The following is a 22,742-nucleotide window of genomic DNA, read 5'->3' as shown; positions in this document are numbered from 1 at the left end:
TAGTGAACTGGTTGTTGCCTTTAGTTCTGCTGTACATAGAATGTAGTGAACTTGTTTCCTTTAGTTCTGCTGTACATAGAATGTAGTGAACGGGTTGTTTCCTTTAGTTCTGCTGTACATAGAATGTAGTGAACTGGTTGTTTCCTTTAGTTCTGCTGTACATAGAATGTAGTGAACTGGTTGTTTCCTTTAGTTCTGCTGTACATAGAATGTAGTGAACTGGTTGTTTCCTTTAGTTCTGCTGTACATAGAATGTAGTGAACTGGTTGTTTCCTTTAGTTCTGCTGTACATAGAATGTAGTGAACTGGTTGTTTCCTTTAGTTCTGCTGTACATAGAATGTAGTGAACGGGTTGTTTCCTTTAGTTCTGCTGTACATAGAATGTAGTGAACTGGTTGTTTCCTTTAGTTCTGCTGTACATAGAATGTAGTGAACTTGTTGTTTCCTTTAGTTCTGCTGTACATAGAATGTAGTGAACTGGTTGTTTCCTTTAGTTCTGCTGTACATAGAATGTAGTGAACGGGTTGTTTCCTTTAGTTCTGCTGTACATAGAATGTAGTGAACGGGTTGTTTCCTTTAGTTCTGCTGTACATATAATGTAGTGAACGGGTTGTTTCCTTTAGTTCTGCTGTACATAGAATGTAGTGAACTGGTTGTTTCTTTTAGTTCTGCTGTACATAGAATGTAGTGAACTGGTTGTTTCCTTTAGTTCTACTGTACATAGAATGTAGTGAACTGGTTGTTTCCTTTAGTTCTGCTGTACATAGAATGTAGTGAACTGGTTGTTTCCTTTAGTTCTGCTGTACATAGAATGTAGTGAACTGGTTGTTTCCTTTAATTCTGCTGTACATAGAATGTAGTGAACGGGTTGTTTCCTTTAGTTCTGCTGTACATAGAATGTAGTGAACTGGTTGTTTCCTTTAGTTCTGCTGTACATAGAATGTAGTGAACTGGTTGTTTCCTTTAGTTCTGCTGTACATAGAATGTAGTGAACTGGTTGTTTCCTTTAGTTCTGCTGTACATATAATGTAGTGAACGGGTTGTTTCCTTTAGTTCTGCTGTACATAGAATGTAGTGAACTGGTTGTTTTCTTTAGTTCTGCTGTACATAGAATGTAGTGAACTTGTTGTTTCCCTTAGTTCAGTTGTACATAGAATGTAGTGAACTGGTTGTTTACTTTAGTTCTGCTGTACATAGAATGTAGTGAACTGGTTAATTTTTTTTAGTTCTGCTGTACATAGAATGTAGTGAACGGGTTGTTTCCTTTAGTTCTGCTGTACATAGAATGTAGTGAACGGGTTGTTTCCTTTAGTTCTGCTGTACATATAATGTAGTGAACGGGTTGTTTCCTTTAGTTCTGCTGTACATAGAATGTAGTGAACTGGTTGTTTCTTTTAGTTCTGCTGTACATAGAATGTAGTGAACTGGTTGTTTCCTTTAGTTCTGCTGTACATAGAATGTAGTGAACTGGTTGTTTCCTTTAGTTCTGCTGTACATAGAATGTAGTGAACTGGTTGTTTCCTTTAGTTCTGCTGTACATAGAATGTAGTGAACTGGTTGTTTCCTTTAGTTCTGCTGTACATAGAATGTAGTGAACTTGTTTCCTTTAGTTCTGCTGTACATAGAATGTAGTGAACGGGTTGTTTCCTTTAGTTCTGCTGTACATAGAATGTAGTGAACTGGTTGTTTCCTTTAGTTCTGCTGTACATAGAATGTAGTGAACTGGTTGTTTCCTTTAGTTCTGCTGTACATAGAATGTAGTGAACTGGTTGTTTCCTTTAGTTCTGCTGTACATAGAATGTAGTGAACTGGTTGTTTCCTTTAGTTCTGCTGTACATAGAATGTAGTGAACTGGTTGTTTCCTTTAGTTCTGTTGTACATAGAATGTAGTGAACTGGTTGTTTCCTTTAGTTCTGCTGTACATAGAATGTAGTGAACTGGTTGTTTCCTTTAGTTCTGTTGTACATAGAATGTAGTGAACTGGTTGTTTCCTTTAGTTCTGCTGTACATAGAATGTAGTGAACTGGTTGTTTCCTTTAGTTCTGTTGTACATAGAATGTAGTGAACTGGTTGTTTCCTTTAGTTCTGCTGTACATAGAATGTAGTGAACAGGTTGTTTCGTTTAGTTCTGCTGTACATAGAATGTAGTGAACTGGTTGTTTCCTTTAGTTCTGCTGTACATAGAATGTAGTGAACTGGTTGTTTCCTTTAGTTCTGCTGTACATAGAATGTAGTGAACGGGTTGTTTCCTTTAGTTCTGCTGTACATAGAATGTAGTGAACGGGTTGTTTCCTTTAGTTCTGCTGTACATAGAATGTAGTGAACGGGTTGTTTCCTTTAGTTCTGCTGTACATAGAATGTATAGAACTGGTTGTTTCCTTTAGTTCTGCTGTACATAGAATGTAGTGAGCGGGTTGTTTCCTTTAGTTCTGCTGTACATAGAATGTAGTGAACAGGTTGTTTCCTTTAGTTCTGCTGTACATAGAATGTAGTGAACTGGTTGTTTACTTTAGTTCTGCTGTACATAGAATGTAGTGAACTGGTTGTTTCCTTTAGTTCTGCTGTACATAGAATGTATAGAACTGGTTGTTTCCTTTAGTTCTGCTGTACATAGAATGTAGTGAGCGGGTTGTTTCCTTTAGTTCTGCTGTACATAGAATGTAGTGAACAGGTTGTTTCCTTTAGTTCTGCTGTACATAGAATGTAGTGAGCGGGTTGTTTCGTTTAGTTCTGCTGTACATAGAATGTAGTGAACGGGTTGTTTCCTTTAGTTCTGCTGTACATAGATTGTAGTGAACGGGTTGTTTCTTTTAGTTCTGCTGTACATAGAATGTAGTGAACTGGTTGTTTCATTTAGTTCTGCTGTACATAGAATGTAGTGAACTGGTTGTTTCCTTTAGTTCTGCTGTACATAGAATGTAGTGAACAGGTTGTTTCGTTTAGTTCTGCTGTACATAGAATGTAGTGAACTGGTTGTTTTCTTTAGTTCTGCTGTACATAGAATGTATAGAACTGGTTGTTTCCTTTAGTTCTGCTGTACATAGAATGTAGTGAACGGGTTGTTTCCTTTAGTTCTGCTGTACATAGAATGTAGTGAACGGTTTGTTTCCTTTAGTTCTGCTGTACATAGAATGTAGTGAACTGGTTGTTTCTTTTAGTTCTGCTGTACATAGAATGTAGTGAACTGGTTGTTTCCTTTAGTTCTGCTGTACATAGAATGTAGTGAACTGGTTGTTTCCTTTAGTTCTGCTGTACATAGAATGTAGTGAACGGGTTGTTTCCTTTAGTTCTGCTGTACATAGAATGTAGTGAACGGGTTGTTTCCTTTAGTTCTGCTGTACATAGAATGTAGTGAACGGGTTGTTTCCTTTAGTTCTGCTGTACATAGAATGTAGTGAACTGGTTGTTTCCTTTAGTTCTGCTGTACATAGAATGTAGTGAACTGGTTGTTTCATTTAGTTCTACTGTACATAGAATGTAGTGAACTGGTTGTTTCCTTTAGTTCTGCTGTACATAGAATGTAGTGAACTGGTTGTTTCCTTTAGTTCTGCTGTACATAGAATGTAGTGAACGGGTTGTTTCCTTTAGTTCTGCTGTACATAGAATGTAGTGAACAGGTTGTTTCGTTTAGTTCTGCTGTACATAGAATGTAGTGAACTGGTTGTTTCCTTTAGTTCTGCTGTACATAGAATGTAGTGAGCGGGTTGTTTCCTTTAGTTCTGCTGTACATAGAATGTAGTGAACGGGTTGTTTCCTTTAGTTCTGCTGTACATAGAATGTAGTGAACGGGTTGTTTCCTTTAGTTCTGCTGTACATAGAATGTAGTGAACGGGTTGTTTCCTTTAGTTCTGCTGTACATAGAATGTATAGAACTGGTTGTTTCCTTTAGTTCTGCTGTACATAGAATGTAGTGAGCGGGTTGTTTCCTTTAGTTCTGCTGTACATAGAATGTAGTGAACAGGTTGTTTCCTTTAGTTCAGTTGTACATAGAATGTAGTGAACTGGTTGTTTACTTTAGTTTTGCTGTACATAGAATGTAGTGAACTGGTTGTTTCCTTTAGTTCTGCTGTACATAGAATGTATAGAACTGGTTGTTTCCTTTAGTTCTGCTGTACATAGAATGTAGTGAGCGGGTTGTTTCCTTTAGTTCTGCTGTACATAGAATGTAGTGAACAGGTTGTTTCCTTTAGTTCTGCTGTACATAGAATGTAGTGAGCGGGTTGTTTCGTTTAGTTCTGCTGTACATAGAATGTAGTGAACGGGTTGTTTCCTTTAGTTCTGCTGTACATAGAATGTAGTGAACGGGTTGTTTCCTTTAGTTCTGCTGTACATAGAATGTAGTGAACTGGTTGTTTCCTTTAGTTCTGCTGTACATAGAATGTATAGAACTGGTTGTTTCCTTTAGTTCTGCTGTACATAGAATGTAGTGAGCGGGTTGTTTCCTTTAGTTCTGCTGTACATAGAATGTAGTGAACAGGTTGTTTCCTTTAGTTCTGCTGTACATAGAATGTAGTGAGCGGGTTGTTTCCTTTAGTTCTGCTGTACATAGAATGTAGTGAACAGGTTGTTTCCTTTAGTTCTGCTGTACATAGAATGTAGTGAACTTGTTGTTTCCTTTAGTTCTGCTGTACATAGAATGTAGTGAACTGGTTGTTTCCTTTAGTTCTGCTGTACATAGAATGTAGTGAACTGGTTGTTTCCTTTAGTTCTGCTGTACATAGAATGTAGTGAACTGGTTGTTTCCTTTAGTTCTGCTGTACATTGAATGTAGTGAACTGGTTGTTTCCTTTAGTTCTGCTGTACATAGAATGTAGTGAACTGGTTGTTTCCTTTAGTTCTGCTGTACATAGAATGTAGTGAACTGGTTGTTTCCTTTAGTTCTGCTGTACATAGAATGTAGTGAACTGGTTGTTTCTTTTAGTTCTGCTGTACATAGAATGTAGTGAACTGGTTGTTTCCTTTAGTTCTGCTGTACATAGAATGTAGTGAACTGGTTGTTTCCTTTAGTTCTGCTGTACATAGAATGTAGTGAACTTGTTGTTTCCTTTAGTTCTGCTGTACATAGAATGTATAGAACTGGTTGTTTCCTTTAGTTCTGCTGTACATAGAATGTAGTGAACTTGTTGTTTCCTTTAGTTTTGCTGTACATAGAATGTAGTGAACGGGTTGTTTCCCTTCCACCCAGTGACATACATGATGGTAGGTTGGGTAGGGACAAAGATGATGGTAGGTGGGGTAGGGACAAAGATGATGGTAGGTGGGGTAGGGACAAAGATGATGGTAGGTGGGGTAGGGACAAAGATGATGGTAGGTGGGGTAGGGACAAAGATGATGGTTGGTGGGGTAGGGACAAAGATGATGGTAGGTGGGGTAGGGACAAAGATGATGGTAGGTGGGGTAGAGACAAAGATGATGGTAGGTGGGGTAGGGACAAAGATGATGGTAGGTGGGGTAGGGACAAAGATGATTGTACGGGGGGTAGGGACATCACTAACATGACGGTACATGGTCAAGACTGAAGTTTGTATGACGGACACGTGTTAGAACTTTAAGCACTCAGCCTGGCGGTCGCCTTGCCGGGAAAAGTTTCCTTAAAATTCCTGGCCTTAAGGATGCTCGTGTCCCACTTTGTGGACAGGAAGGATGGGGGTGGGGGGGCAAGCTAACAGCCCAGGATATAATATACTCAACTAGCTTGACACTTATCTGATAAAGAACAGAACGTGACCTACAGGCATTTGTAGTTTTCTCTGTTGGTCTCATGCCACCAACAACATGGCACCAGGCAACTGATATTGATAAATGTATGTGTGTTTGTGATTGTAATGTCAAGCTCGCGTTACAGAGCAACAGGCAGCACCACGTGATACTAGTTCTGCGAAAGTCGTGAAATAAATATTACCAAATATTATTGTGTAACAACTCCCTATCCATGCATCCTATATTTTTATTGAATGGAAGAGGGGTGCTAGGGGGGGGGGGAGACCTGTCTTAAATATGTTGTGTTATATTTCGCAATCTTCTCTTAAGTTACGAAATGGTGGCGTTGATATAGTGAAGGTGGGCGGTGGTGTCGAACGTTTAAGCTTGAAGGCATTGAAGATGGCAATTCATGCAGAATCGTTACAATTGAAAACTTAATATTCACGTTTAATATTTTCTTCGCTCTCTTGCACAATTTGAGCAAGGTGGGTGGCACACCTTAGTCATGGTGTAACCGCAAGCATCATGAAATGCTGGTTCTTGCAATAGACGTATTACATAAACTCTTTGCGCGTGGGCAGAGTTTGATAGTTACATGGTAAAATGATAAATATTAAATAACAGAGGGAGGGGTTTGATAGTTACATGGTAAAATGATAAATATTAAATAACAGAGGGAGGGGTTTGATAGGGGTGTGACATCATCAAAAGATTCTAGCGCTGGTATAGCGAGCTAGGGGTTTATGCACACAGATGGCTCGAGCTGTTTGATTGGCTGCAGTCCTCTCTTGTTGAACGCCCAACTGACGTTTCATGTGTCTTCTAATGAAACAAAATATTTTTTATTCTATTTTTTATTTAATTTAATTTCGATTCTTGAATAAATGTTAATGTATTTAAAATTTATTTCCAGATCGCCAAAATGGTTCGTATCATTAGTCTCATGACTTTGATAATCTCTGGACTAGCCAGAGAAACATTGGCGATTTCTGTCGATGACATGCTGGCGATGTTTGGACACAACGATGACTCAGCGATTATGTCTACACCCAGCTCGAATCTTTCCCAGACACATTTTAATTTCAACAATGACGGCAACTCTCAAGACAGCGCGAGTGTGCCGACTATGGAGACACATTTTAATTTCAACAATAACGGCAACTCTCAAGACGGCGCGAATGTGCCCACTATGGAGATTCCATTTGGAGAAATTGTCAACGAATTTCTATCGACCGTAGCTGTCCGAAACTGTCATCCTAATTATTGCGAGGTTTCGAACCCGTGTCCCGATGTCACGAAATGTTTATCGTATGGATGTAATATGACACGGTGTGATGAGCCGACACTAGAAGGTAAAATAGCATTATACAACACACCTTAGACCCAGAGCACATACATTTTCGCGTATAACACACCTACGCTTTACACATATAACACCCCCTCACCATCCATACACATAATACATACACCGGATAAACACCACACATATAGAAGGCAAATATTGCATGTCTACACGCAACACAAAACCTACACCAAGTATGACCCACATAATAACACTTTTATGTATAAACACGACTGACCTTGACCTCCTTGTTTTACTACAGAAGCTACCAAGCCACCAAACCATTGTATGGACGACAACATCACGTAAGTGTTAGACCACTGAGAAAATGTGATCCACCAAAATGTCAGGCTATAGCTCCTCTAATATCATCGCATTTGTCTACTTGCAAAATCCCAGGTTCAATAGGGGGGAGGGGGGTAAATTACGTCACGGTTTTTTTTTGCGACTCCCCCCCCCCCCTTAAAAAAATAATGTCCATTCGGGCAATTGTTGCATTCTTTCAAACGTCCATTGGGAAAATGACCATCGGGAAAACAGCCTTCGGGGTAATTTTCTTTCGGGCGTTAGTGGTAGACCCCACTTATCTTTAACAGGTGCCCCGACTTTACATTTTGTATTGAACTACTGAACTGTCCGTGTCAGCCTGGCTGGATGGGGAACTACTGCAACACACATTGTGACAAGCCGTGTGTCATGGGTCATGGGATGTGTCATGGATTTGCGGATGACACGCAAAACTATTGCAACTGTGAACATGAGTGGGAGGGAGAATTCTGTGAGAATGTTAAGCCAGACCCAAGAGGTAAGCCTGGTGGAGTGTTATGTAACATTTTCATTAATGTAGTTCCACTTGATGAAACCAAGTTTATGTAGCTCCACTTGATTTAACCAAGTTGATGTAGTTCCACTTAATTTAAACCAAGTTCAAGTAGTTCCACTTAATTTAAACCAAGTTGATGTAGTTTCACTTGATTAAACCAAGTTCATGTAGTTCCTCTAACACGAATGACCCCTGTCGTTAGTTCCTCTAACACGAATGACCCCTGTCGTTAGTTCCTCTAACACGAATGACGCCTGACGTTAGTTCTCCTAACACGAGTGACCCCTGTTGTTAGTTCCTCTAACACGAATGACCCCTGTCGTTAGTTCCCCTAACACGAATGACGCCTGACGTTAGTTCCCCTAACACGAATGACCCCTGTCGTTAGTTCCCCTAACACGAATGACCCCTGTCATTAGTTCCTCTAACACGAATGATGCCTGACGTTAGTTCCCCTAACACGAATGACCCCTGTCGTTAGTTCCCCTAACACGAATGACCCCTGTCGTTAGTTCCTCTAACACGAATGACCCCTGTCGTTAGTTCCTCTAACACGAATGACCCCTGTCGTTAGTTCCTCTAACACGAATGACCCCTGTCGTTAGTTCCCCTACACGAATGACGCCTGACGTTAGTTCCCCTAACACGAATGACCCCTGTCGTTAGTTCTTCTAACACGAATGACGCCTGACGTTAGTTCCCCTAACACGAATGACCCCTGTCGTTAGTTCTTCTAACACGAATGACCCCTGTCGTTAGTTCCTCTAACACGAATGCCCCATGTCGTTAGTTCCTCTAACACGAATGACCCCTGTCGTTAGTTCCCCTAACACGAATGACGCCTGACGTTAGTTCCCCTAACACGAATGACCCCTGTCGTTAGTTCCTCTAACACGAATGACGCCTGACGTTAGTTCCCCTAACACGAATGACCCCTGTCGTTAGTTCCTCTAACACGAATGACCCCTGTCGTTAGTTCCTCTAACACGAATGCCCCATGTCGTTAGTTCCTCTAACACGAATGACCCCTGTCGTTAGTTCTTCTAACACGACTGACCCCTGTCGTTAGTTCCTCTAACACGAATGACCCATGTCGTTAGTTCCTCTAACACGAATGACCCCTGTCGTTAGTTCCTCTAACACGAATGCCCCATGTCGTTAGTTCCTCTAACACGAATGACCCCTGACGTTAGTTCCTCTAACACGACTGACCCCTGTCGTCTGCCAGCCCTCGCCGTGAAGGCCCAGGAACAAGAGCACCACGCGCGAGTTATGGCCGGTGTGCTGACGGCGTGTGTCGCCTTTGTGTTGCTGTTGGCCATCGTAGTTCCTGTTGTGTTGTGGCGATTGAGGGTCATCTTCGTCATCAAACTCGTCTACTACTTCAAGGAGTACGAGGATTCGGGTGAGTGGCTCAGTTAGTGAGATTCGGGTGAGTGGCTCAGTTAGTGAGATTCGGGTGAGTGGCTCAGTTAGTGAGATTCGGGTGAGTGGCTCAGTTAGTGAGATTCGGGTGAGTGGCTCAGTTAGTGAGATTCGGGTGAGTGGCTCAGTTAGTGAGATTCGGGTGAGTGGCTCAGTTAGTGAGATTCGGGTGAGTGGCTCAGTTAGTGAGATTCGGGTGAGTGGCTCAGTTAATCAGGCTATCAACGGGTTGTTCTTTGCTTCACTAATTATCGAGGCTCGTTAGAGAGATGAAGGCCACATCAGCAGTGGTTCTTCCAGACTTTTTTCTCCGGGGGGGGGGGGCACTTGAAATCTTCGGGGGGGGGGAGGGGGGCGGTAGGCTTTCTTCGGGGGGGGGGGGGGGCGGACAATGTTAAAAGTATATATTTTCTTAATATAAATTTCAATTTCGTTCGGGGGGGGGGGGGGGGGGCGGTAAAAATTTTTCGGGGGAGCTTCACCCCGAAGAGATGCCTGGAAGAAACTCTGCACATCAGAAGCCTACTGTAATATAGTGAGACGTGAAGTCAAGGGAACTCACTCTTCTTGTATTAGTATTATATTTATACTGTTATCTTGAGTGATGTCCCTTACATGTATATAAAAAATTGTCTCTCGTCACTTCCGCCCTCTCTCGTTATCATCATGTAGTGGAAGGCCCAATAAACGTATTATATACAATCACATGCTTCCATCGTCAATCTATTACATCTGGCGACGAGGATAAATGATCCACTAGAAAGAGCACCTACCAGGGGCGGAACTACAGTGCCGCCAGACCCCGCAATGCGGGGGGGCCCACGCCATTTAGGGGCCCACGCCGACCATAATGATTTTTTTTTATAGTTTAAAAAAATACTTTTCTTGCATTTTTGACTTGATGTTTGTTTTGTAAAAAAAGATTACCGTAGCTGCGGTTGGATTATCTTTATTCTATAGACACAACCTCACGCTCATTTTTCCTTTGTTTTTAAACCACTGTGAAAGCCGAGTCCTCTTTCTCCTACAATAAAACTTATCAAAGATAAGCAAACTTTCAAACCACTTCCATGACTTATTTCCCTTTTTTTAAATAATCAAATAGTGATGCTCATAAGCTCCTTTTAATAGATTTGTACTAAACAAATTAAAAAGCAATTACTTCTCTTTATTATTATTTGCTTATAAACTACTTACTAAAGAATGACACTGCATAAAAAGGAAATGTATTTAAAATTAATAATATAAATACAAAAAAACTTAAAAATAAACATGACACGAGACACCATTATTTACAGAAAGCTTTCATGTTTTATATTCTTTTGACCGATTAGATGCTAGAGGTCATACAAAAGAGATAACATATAATTGATTTTCACATAACAGACTAATGCACTTACACACATGACATGATGTTGTAGTTTTTTTACTTTCTCGTATATACGTAGTATAGAGAAAGTATTGTAATCGTGCAAAAAAAAAAATCGAGATTTTTACAAATCTCGACGTTTTACACCTCACTGATACGGAAAAACATAATTTTGCAATCTTGTCCGTATGTCTGTGTGTGTGTCTGTGTGTCTGTCTGTCTGTGTGTCCGTGTGTAAACACGATAACTTGAGTACCGTTACAGCTAGGTTGATGAAATTTCATATATAAGTATTATATCAAAATCGTAGATCCGTATCAACTTTTGAGCGATTTCCGACAACCGGAAGTGGTACTTTTTCTACTTTGAATTTTTCAAAAGCCTATAACTTGAGTACTATTTCAGATAGATAAATGAAATTTCACATGTAAGTAAAAGATCTAATTCTCTACCTTCTGTTAAATTTTGAGTAATTTCCGTTGACGGGAAGTAGTAATTTACGCTACTTCCGATTTCTCAAAAAACTAATGTAAATTTATTAAGTACTAATACTATTGCGCACTATTATACGCACCTTTATTAGGCGTTCGCTTGGTGTGCAATTAATTTGTCTACGAGATTTTATTCTATTTTTAAAACTTTAAGTATTAAAAATGGATTAAAAATCATGTCTATAGCCCGAGTTTCCATCCTCTGTTATTTTATATAAGAATATTCGAGAAAGTTTAGGGGAGATCACTCCCGGTTTATTTAAATATACAAAAAACCCACGTATATATATATATATATATATATATATATATATATATATATATATATATATATATATATATATATATATATATATATATATATATATATATATATATATATAGGCCTATATATTTATATGGGGGGGGGGCCTAAAAATTTTTTTTGCGGGGTGGCCCTCCTTTTCTAGTTCCGCCACTGGCACCTACTTACGAAAAAAAGAGGTTTGCTAGAGCATATTAGCTGAGTATTTCTAGAATAACGGCGCTGTATGGCCAAATAAAAGAATTTGATTCGAATGATGAAACCATTCATGACTACCTAGATAGGTTAAGATTTTACCTTGAAGCTAACGACGTGACGACGGAAGCCAAAAAGAGAGCTCTTTGGTTAACAGTCATAGGGCCTCAACAATTTAGGCTACTAAAGGACTTATGCGCACCAGCTAGTCCAGATACCAAGAGCTTTAACGAGCTGAGCAAATTGCTAACAAACCACCATGCGCCTACCCCATCAAAGTTTCTATGTAGAGCTAGATTTGATGGTAGGACTCGTCACCCAAACGAGTCATTATCAGAATATGTTGCTGCTTTACGTCATCTAAGTGAATTTTGTGAATTCGGAGACACGCTGTCGGACAGACTATGTGAAAAGTTTGTGACAGGTGTAAATAGTCCGGATTTTCAAAGAAAGTTGCTGCTCGAGTCAGATCTAACACTGGAGAAAGCAATACAACTTGCAACTTCATTCCAGCAGTCATCCGAGGCGGCAAAATCTCTAACGCCCCCAGAGATCCATGCAGTAAATAGCAGGTTAGTCAACAAACACCAACCCCATCAGAGAATTTCAACTTATGCTAAACAGCCTGCACGTTCAAAGCCTAGATCTAAATCTAGTAATAATTATCAAAAATGTCACCGATGCAACGGTCCCCATGCATCTCATCGATGCAAGTTCAAATCAGCAACTTGTTGTAAGTGCAGTAAGCAAGGTCACATTGCCAAGGCCTGCCTTGCAAAGTCTTCGTCTGTTGCTAAATCTAGCCAGTCAAGACAGTACCGCAACCAAGGGCAGCACTATGTTAACTCTCACCAAGATTACCTAACCCAATCAATGAACCACTCTACCTGTGAAAATGCTCAAACTGATTCGCAGCCGGGTTTCAACCTGTTCTCTGTGAAATCAATAAGTCATGCTCCCATCAATGTACCAGTTTATATCAACGGTAAGAGCATCAGCTTCCAACTTGACACTGGAGCATCTCTAACAGTCATCACAAAGAAGGACCTTGACACTGTCACAGGAGGATCAGTGCCTCTACAACCATGTCACAAGTGTCTAACAACATACACAGGTGACAATGTTCCGGTGATAGGAGAGTGTATGGTTCATGTAAGTTATAATGGTCAAAGTTTTAAACTTCCTCTTATTGTGGTTGAAGGAAATGGACCACCATTACTAGGTAGGAACTGGTTATTTAATCTAAAGTTAAATTGGGAGAGTATATGTTCATTGAACAATGCAAGAGAATTTAGTCTTACTTCAATAGATAAAGTTATATCTGAAAATGAAAGTGTTTTTGGTAATCCAGGATTACTAAATGATAGAACAGTGAAGTTAAGCATTAAAGACACAAATCCAAGATACTGCAAAGCTAGAGTTCCACCTTATGCAATGAGGGATAAAATTGAAAATGAGCTAAGTAGATTGGAATCCAATGGCATCATAAAGAAGGTAGACTATTCCGATTGGGCAACGCCCATTGTGCCAGTGTTAAAGAAGGATGGTTCTGTAAGAATTTGTGGAGACTATAAAGCTACACTGAATAAGCAAATAGAGCTAAATAGGTACCCTATTTCTAACATTGAGGACATTTCTTTCAATTTGGCAGGAGGAGACAAATTCACTGAATTAGACTTTAGTCAAGCTTACACTCAACTAGAACTGCATCCAGATTCAAAAGTCTATACGACAATAAACACTCATAAAGGATTCTACCAATATGAAAGACTATGTTTTGGCATATCATCCAGCCCTGGAATTTTCCAAGCTGTCATGGACAGTATTTTTAAGGATATTCCAAATGTTTGTGTTTATTTTGACAATGTGTACATAACTGGTAAGAATGACACTGAACATCTTAAAACACTTGATAAAGTCTTGAAAATAGTTGGTGAAAAAGGTTTAAAGATAAACAAAGATAAATGTCAATTCATGCTGACAGAAATTAGTCTTCTTGGTTATATTTTAAGCAAACAAGGTATCAGACCTCAACCTGAGAAAACAAAAGCCATTAAAGAATTCACCATCTTTACAGATCATAAACCATTGCTAGGTTTATTTGGAGAAAACAAACCCCTACCAGAGCATGCCTCATCAAGAATTCAAAGATGGGCTATCACACTAGCCGCATACAATTATGAATTGAAATACAAACCTGGATCTGAGAATAGTGCAGATAGTCTTAGTAGATTACCTTTAAGATACCAAAGCCTTTGCTATGTACCAGAAGATGTATTTGTTCTCTTCACTATCATGGATAACTCCAATATAAATGTGAATGATATTAAAAGAGAAACACAAAAAGATGAGTGCTTAATAAAAGTATATGAGTACTGTAAGAATGGTTGGCCTGAAGAGTCTGTGAATGATGACTTAAGGCCATATAAAATAAGAAAAATGGAGTTAAGTCTAAAAGATGGAGAAGATGCAGTCCATTATCAGTCAGAGTTACCTCAACAAAGTAATTGTAACTTAATAAATGATTATGGTGATATGGCAAATTCAAATGCTTTAAATAAGAAGGAATGTGATCATCAAACAACTTTGCTAACATCATTAGCACTTACAGAAACTAAAAGGGTAACATCAAAAGGAAAAAGATTTTTGCCATTTAATACACCCACTTCAAATACTGGATCACAGTTGCAAATTGATATGGTCCAGAATATTACTTTTAAACAGTATTTTTGGTTACTTTCAATCAAAGAAATCTATGTCAGTCAAGGATCTGAATAACAGCATAATACTTCCAGATGCCAATTTAAAAATAGTTCCATTAAATCATGACAAAACATGCATTGAAAGAGAATTTGGTGTTAATGAGAATGTGTATCTAAGAAATTATGGGAGAAAGGAAAAATGGATACCAGGTCAAATTGTTCAATGTACAGGACCTGTGTCTTGTAAAGTAAAAACAAATGATGGACTTATTGTCCGTAGACATGCAGACCAGTTAAAAATAACTTGTGCAGATAATAAGTGTGAATCTATCAATCCCACCAAATCTGAACAGTTCACACCAACTCAGTTTGTTCCACAACCAAGTTCTGTTCATATGAGTGAACCAAGTTGTCTAGAGTCAGAAAATGTAAATTCTGGAATTAATGATTTAGAACCTAGACCTTATGAGATAGAGAATCCAGATGGTCAGAATCTTGAGTCACCAAATCAAAAGCCACTGAGAAGGTCAAACAGGACAATCAAAGTCCCAAATAAGTTGGACCTATGATTTTAAAGGTCAAAAGGACTTTGACATCATTGTTTTGTATTTGAATTATGTTGTAACATATTGTGCATTGTTTGTAAGGATGTAATTTACCATAGTGTTCATGTTACAATATAATTGGTGATTTAGGATACTGCAAATTGTTCTATTGAGAGATGTGTTGTGTTTACTAAGGGTAAAGGGATGTAATATAGTGAGACGTGAAGTCAAGGGAACTCACTCTTCTTGTATTAGTATTATATTTATACTGTTATCTTAAGTGATGTCCCTTACATGTATATAAATAATCGTCTCTCGTCACTTCCGCCCTCTCTCGTTATCATCATGTAGTGGAAGGCCCAATAAACGTTTTATATACAACCACATGCTTCCATCGTCAATCTATTACACCTACACTTCTAGAGATAGCATGGTCTACATGATGGAGTTTTCAGCAGGGGAAATAACTTAATAATTTGGTTTTAGAGATATATTTAATTAGATAATTAATTGTGTTATTAAAGATATTAGACTTCGTATAGATACATTTTTAAATTTCATACTATGAGACCAAATAAATGACTTTGCTAGCTGCTAGTAAACGATGAGTAACTGCTTATATTATCACCCTTCTATGCTTTTAAGCTAACAAGGGAAGAAACTCGTGCTCTCAAAAAATATTTTTAAGTCTTTATACATCTTAAAGGTCTATAATGATTCTGTTTTTAACGACCCGGTCACTTGTATTAGAAGTTAAGGCCAGGGGATATCGTAGAAATTTGTCTTACGTTTCTAGTGCCTCCAACCAAAGCTTCCATTCTACTGCAATATTTAAATTAATTTTTGTGCGATAAACATCTTTTTGTTAAAAAACATAAAATAAATTAATCAACCTGTCTGTTGTGTTTGTAACAGATGGTAAACAGTACGACGCTTATGTCTCCATGACGCCAACTGCCAGCGCTGAAAAATTTGTTTACAACGAACTGAGGCCGGTCCTGGAGGATCGTGGGTTCAAGTTGTACATTCAGGCCAGGGACAGCCCTTCTAATGAAGGTAAGACTAGGGACAGCCCTTCTAATGAAGGTAAGACGGTGTACATTCAGTCCAGGGACAGCCCTTCTAATGAAGGTAAGACGGTGTACATTCAAGCCAGGGAGAGCCCTTCTAATGAAGGTAAGACTAGGGACAGCCCTTCTAATGAAGGTAAGACGGTGTACATTCAGGCCAGAGACAGCCCTTCTAATGAAGGTAAGACGGTGTACATTCAGGCCAGGGACAGCCCTTCTAATGAAGGTAAGACGGTATACATTCAGGCCAGAGACAGCCCTTCTAATGAAGGTAAGACGGTGTACATTCAGGCCAGGGACAGCCCTTCTAATGAAGGTAAGACGGTGTACATTCAAGCCAGGGACAGCCCTTCTAATGAAGGTAAGACAGTGTACATTCAGGCCAGAGACAGCCCTTCTAATGAAGGTTAGACGGTGTACGTTCAGGCCAGAGACAGCCCTTCTAATGAAGGTAAGACGGTGTACATTCAGGCCAAGGACAGCCCTTCTAATGAAGGTAAGACGGTGTACATTCAGCCAGGGACAGCCCTTCTAATGAAGGTAAGACGGTGTACATTCAGGCCATGGACAGCCCTTCTAATGAAGGTAAGACGGTGTACATTCAGGCCAGGGACAGCCTTTCTAATGAAGACTAGGGACAGCCCTTCTAATGAAGGTAAGACGGTGTACATTCAGGCCAGGACGGCTCTTCTAATGAAGGTAAGACGGTGTACATTCAGGCCAGGGACAGCCTTTCTAATGAAGGTAAGACTAGGGACAGCCCTTCTAATGAAGGTAAGACGGTGTACATTCAGGCCAGGGACAGCCTTTCTAATGAAGGTAAGACTAGGGACAGCCCTTCTAATGAAGGTAAGACGGTGTACATTCAGGCCAGGGACAGCCCTTCTAATGAAGGTAAGACGGTGTACATTCAGGCCAGGGACAGCCCTTCTAATGAAGGTAAGACTAGGGACAGCCCTTCTAATGAATGTAAGACGGTGTACATTCAGGCCAGGGACAGCCCTTCTAATGAAGGTAAGACCAGGGACAGCCCTTATAATGAAGGTAAGACCAGGGAAAGCCCTTCTAATGAAGGTAAGACGGTGTACATTCAGGCCAGGGACGGCCCTTCTAATGAAGGTAAGACTAGGGACAGCCCTTCTAATGAAGTTAAGACCAGGGACAGCCCTTCTATTGATGGTAAGACCAAGAACAGCCCTTCTAATGAAGGTAAGACCAGGGACAGCCCTTCTAATGAAGGTAAGACCAGGGACAGCCCTTCTAATGAAGGTAAGACGGCAGAAAGTTGTAGGCCACAATAGAGCTGGTAAGTAGGTCACCAACCAGTTCTACGGCTCAATAAAACCTGCATGAGTCATAGTACTGGTTGGTGACCTACTTACCAGCCCTATTGTAGGCCCATAAGCAGAGTAGGCCTTAGAAACTAAATGAGGGACGTTACTATAAACAAGTACAATTTATATTGTAAGCATACAAATAATGAATTTTTAACTCATTTGCCTTAGTTTTCTTATTCACTTCTGACTGAATTGAACAGCTTGTTAACAGCTTCCTATTGATTAGGCCTAACAATTTTAATTAATTAATTTATTAATCAGCCTTGAGTGATATAATACTGTCAGCCCTGGAAAAAAGTAGACGAACGATAATGGTGGTGACGTCAGATTATCTCAGTAATGAGTGGAACAGATTTGAGTATTTGATTGCCCAGCATGAGACCCTGAAGCTCAAACAGAGGATCATCTCAATCATTCTGGAAGACATTGATAAGGTAGGCATATGTACATTTTCTCTTGTTTTTTTTATATCAACCCCCAGAAATTTGAATTAAATTTTTAAAAATATTTTCCTTATTTGAAATATATTTAGTAAAAAGTGTTCTTTGAATGCAATGTTGGGGTCAGGTGGTCAGGCTGATAAAGCTCATGGCTGATAAACTGGATTGACACGAGTTCGAACCCCTGGCAGATGAGGCATGACAGTTGGGGACATCAACACATCTAGGAGAGTAAACTCCAAAATCAAACAACTGTATTTCAACTGCTGCCTTGTAGTTTGTTCTTGAATGGACAAAGACTATGGAAGCAAATTTAGAATAAAAAGCAGAATGAAATTTGAGTCAACAGGCCATATAGTACATAATAAGATGACAAGTTAAACTTCATTATGTTGGAGGAAATCCTGTTCAACATTACAATTAAGAACAATGAAGAAGATGGAATATTTTCATTTATATTTAAGACCAACTAATCAGATTATGTTTTCAATTTTCATCAAAAATTTCAAACTGGTTTTATATTTGTAATATTGTTTTTAGGAACAAGTGAAGCTGGACAAATCGTTGAAATACATTTTAGACTCTGTTAAATGTCTGAACCACCCGCGCCTGAAGCAGCAAACTGATGCACAGAGACCTGAGCTTGGAGAACCTTCAGCCAAGAGTGATAAAGAAATCTGGCACACAGAGATGAGTGAGAAAAGTTTCAAGTCCAGTATCTCTCAAGAAAAAGTGGAGTATGAGAAGAGAGAGAAGAAATTCTGGCAACGGCTTGAGCTCAGCATGCCCAAGAAGAAAAAACAGAACAAAAAGAAGGCAAATAAAAAAACTGTTGAAAATCCTAAAGTCAAATCTACATGTATAGAAAAGTTTGGAGCCAAGAGAAATCTTCCGACTAAGGAAGACGCGAAGGTTGTTACTATTGGTTTCAAAATGAACAATTTGAATGAAAGTTCTGGAATGCCATGCAGTAATTTGGAAAACAAGTTCTTGAATATTCTAAATGGGGAGCCATGTGTTACTGATCCCTCATCCTCAAGGCCACAGTCAACTGAAATGGAATCTACCTCAGGGCCACAGTCAACTGAAATGGAATCTACCTCAGGGCCACAGTCAACTGAAATGGAATCTACCTCAGGGCCACAGTCAACTGAAATGGCATCTGGCTACTACAACACCTCTCACAGCATAGACTTTTTGTTAATGGAATTTGGTGAAATTTTTTTTTAAGCATGAATTCTGTTTTAAACTGATTTGAACTAGCTGATGACAACTAAAGTGTAAGTTACTCGTCAGTTTACCAGAAAAGCACAAACTATTTTATTTTTTGATGTAGTTACTTTTTTGCAATTGATACAGCTAAACCATTTAAGTCCTGCAACATGTAAAAACAGCCATTTGATATTTGTGTATGTATACAAAATATTTAATCTGACTGAGAGCGTCAAAGTAAAAAAAACATATCACCTTCCTCCCAGTTAAGCTCCCAGCTAGTAAGATCCCCACATACCTTAGATCATTTTGTTAGTGCTTTAGGAAGTTCAATAACTTTCTAAAAGAAAATTTTACTAAAACACAAATGCGTTCATATCAACTAGATTCCTGATCAGAATCTTTAATTTGCGTATTCCTTGTTCATGTGACGTTTTGATCAATTTTAACTGATGGTAATTTAATGACAAAAGAGTAGTGACAGCTATAACACAACAAGCTGTAGAAATTTTGCAAACATCAATAAAAATCTAATATATAAAGCTCAGTTCTGTATGTGGCAAAAAAGTATGTCGTTGGAATTTCTACGGATTTAAGTGTTAAATCAATTATCGTGCGCAGTTGTCTAAATTTATGAGTTAAAAAATTAATATTGAAAGTGTTGGAAAATAATTTTCATTTTTCAAATTATAGCATTAATTGTCGGAATGGTCATTAAACGCAAGTTTTAGAAAAATATCATCTTTTACAAAAATTCTAATTTTTGTCTTTATTTAGTCCTATAGCACTTACTTCCCTTTGATAAATTAGGAAAACACAAATTACTTCCCTTTATAAAACCATTGCATTAGTCTCATTAGTGTAAAATAATTTACTTTTTATTACTTTGTTTTGGTGTTGGGAAAAAAAATAATTACATAATTAGCGGGGATTGATTAAGTGCAATGTCGTTAGGTATTTTTAACACTGCCTTTTATTTATTCTATACACTGAACATACTGTTGAATAATTATTTTTTTTTAAAAATCAATAACATTTAATATAGCCAGGTCCTACAAATCCTATATGTTTATTTCTTTCCATTTACGGATAAGCTTGGAGTATTATCATTTTTGTTCACTAAATTGAAACAGGCGCGTCCGCCGGCGCCCCTGCACGGTTCGATTTGGCACCCTAGGCTATCATGTTAGCGCTATGCTGCATAATTTTTTTTTGAACAGTGCGATAGACTATGGATAAGAAAGGTTACTATAGTCTTTAAGTGAATCAAATCCGGGCGTCCTCCGGCACCCCGACAGAGTGCTATTTGGCGCCCCGGGCCTTCCGGTGTACGCTAGGGTATCTACGTTCGCGTGAGTTCAAAAGACTATGAATAAGTTATGTACTATAGTCGTTTACTAAGTTCAATCAGGTGGTGACGTCATGGTGTGTCCTCTGGCGCCCAGACAGGGTGCTATTAGGGGTCCCGGGCCTCCCGTGTTCGGTTTCGCGCCTACGTTCATTAAAGTGAGTGCAAAAGACTATGAATAAGTTGGGGTACTATAGTCGTTTATTAAGCTGAAGCAGGCGATTCAGCCCCGTGAGCACTTTGCGTTTATGTTCGCGTTAGTATTTTCTTTGTGTTTAGGTTGGGTTTGCGTTAGTGGTTGCGTTTTGATTTGGTTCGTTTTTGTTCTTTATTTTTTTGTTTTCGTTTGTGTTTTCTTTTCTTTGGGTTTGGGTTTGTGTTTGTATTTGTGTTTGTGGTTGGTTTTGCGTTTGGATTTGGTTTGTTTTCGTTTGTTTTTCCTTTAGTGTTTTTTTCTTCGGGTTTGTGGTTGGTTTTGCGTTTGGATTTGGTTTGTTTTCGTTTGCTTTTTCGTTTGTGTTTTTTTCGTTGTGTTTGTGTTTGTGGTTGGTTTTGCGTTTGGATTTGGTTTGTTTTCGTTTGTTTTTTTGTTTGTTTTTTTCTTTCTGTTCGTATTGGTGTTTGTGGTTGTGGTTGGTTTGTTGTTAGATTTTGTTTTCGTTTGTATTTGTAATTGTGTTAGCTTTTATTTGCGTTTTGTTATTTTGGTTTTGGTTGGTTGTAGTTTGGGTGGGCAATGCCGGGTTTATGATGATAACTAAACATACACGTAATGGTCTTTAACAGAAAGGTTTTTCACAGAAGCCAGAGCAGGGCCTGGCCGGGACGGCTAGTCTAATATACTAGATAAATGGCCCGTTGAGGAAGGGTACAACGGGCGCTAGGCTGATAGTGCTGCCTCTTTTCTCTAAACTAAAACCAACCCACCCCCCCCCCCCCCACACACCACCCCCACCCCACCCCCCACCACACACCACCCCCACCCCTCACCCCCACACACCACCCCCTCCACACACCGCCCCCCCCCACCCCTCACCCCCACACACCACCCCCTCCACACACCGCCCCCCCACCCCCCACCCCCCCCCCCAAAAAAAAACATGTCTACCGTCCCATTCAACGAAATATAATTATATACTTTTTCCAGTGTCCGCCCCCTCCCAGAAAATTCTACCCCCGCCCCCGAAAATTTCAAGTACCCCCACCCCTCTCCGGGGAGGAAAAAGTCTGAAAGAAACACTGAAACCAACCCACCCCCACACACCACCACCCCCACACACCACCCCCACCCCCCACCACACACCACCCCCACCCCCACACACCACCCCCTCCACACACCGCCCCCCCACCCCCCACCCCCCCCCCCCCCCCAAAAAAAACATGTCTACCGTCCCATTCAACGAAATATAATTATATACTTTTTCCAGTGTCCGCCCCCTCCCAGAAAATTCTACCCCCGCCCCCGAAAATTTCAAGTACCCCCACCCCTCTCCGGGGAGGAAAAAGTCTGAAAGAAACACTGAAACCAACCCACCCCCACACACCACCCCCCCACACACACCCCCCACACACACACCCCCACCCCTCCACCCCCCCCCCCCCCCCCAAAAAAGCATGTCTACCGTCCCATTGCAAGAAAACCACGTTTTAGATTAGACACATTAATTAGGCGGTAATTTTATTATAGAGTATCGATGAGGAAATTTCTTTTGAGTTGGGGAGGCGGGGGGGGGCTCAGACGTTCTTACGCGGGGGGTGGGGCTTCGCCCCTACCCGAAGAATTGTATGCAAGAAACTCTTCACGCAAACCATTTAGATTAGACAAAATTTCCTTTGTATTCAATATTTACGCGATAATCAATGACGTCATATAACTGTGTGCACTCTCTGGGTTTGAGATTATTTTCTACTTTGTGCGCTAAATGTGTCGACGTCATACTTCGTTTTTCGAATTACTATGCATGTTTTTAAATTGCTTGTCTTTTTTCTAGAGCGTTCTTGTCAGACAGACAGATAGATAGATAGATAGATAGATAGATAGATTAGATTAGATTAGATTAGATTAGATTAGATTAGATTAGATGAGATGAGATGAGATGAGATGAGATGAGATGAGATGAGATGAGATGAGATGAGATGAGATGTGGAGCTCACAACTAGTGTGGAGCCATGCATGCCATGGGACATATTAACCAAAATTATTTGGAAAAAAAAATACTATTAAACTATAAATAAATTATAAGTAAAATAAAGCTAGTTTAAAAAATGTAATCAACACTTGAATATACCTTACATCTAATAACACCATAATATAGCTTATGTGAAAGAATACTCTGCAATGTTACAATGTAAAAATTTATAAAATAGCACCACGTTGGGCCTCATAGGCCTACTTGTTTTATATAATGTCATCCCACTGTAAGATTGACAGTGCTA

At 39.6% G+C, this 22,742-nt stretch overlaps 1 protein-coding gene and 1 long non-coding RNA gene across 2 annotated transcripts in view; both read left to right on the top strand.

The window, feature by feature from the left end:
- LOC131927999 (uncharacterized) overlaps positions 1 to 7,393 on the top strand; it is a 47,874-nt gene extending 40,481 nt beyond the window's left edge. The window contains exons 2-3 of the long non-coding RNA XR_009383725.1: positions 6,617 to 7,055; positions 7,308 to 7,393. This is a non-coding gene — a long non-coding RNA (uncharacterized LOC131927999). The remainder of the gene's footprint in view (positions 1 to 6,616; positions 7,056 to 7,307) is intronic.
- A 254-nt stretch (positions 7,394 to 7,647) lies between these two features.
- Positions 7,648 to 20,020, top strand: LOC131928000 (uncharacterized). Its single transcript, XM_059283885.1, has 5 exons — positions 7,648 to 7,850; positions 9,097 to 9,273; positions 15,815 to 15,955; positions 17,568 to 17,740; positions 18,287 to 20,020. Exons 1-5 carry the CDS (start codon positions 7,700 to 7,702, stop codon positions 18,974 to 18,976), a joined length of 1,332 nt encoding a protein of 443 aa, XP_059139868.1. The 5' UTR covers positions 7,648 to 7,699; the 3' UTR covers positions 18,977 to 20,020.
- Positions 20,021 to 22,742: the final 2,722 nt, after the last annotated feature.

Source organism: Physella acuta, unplaced genomic scaffold, assembly GCF_028476545.2.
Source record: "Physella acuta isolate Inbredline_101_S28 unplaced genomic scaffold, ASM2847654v3 ptg001452l, whole genome shotgun sequence".
NCBI lineage: Eukaryota > Metazoa > Mollusca > Gastropoda > Physidae > Physella > Physella acuta.
The sequence above is the reverse complement of the archived record's forward strand: the minus strand, read 5'-3'. Positions and strand labels throughout refer to the sequence as shown.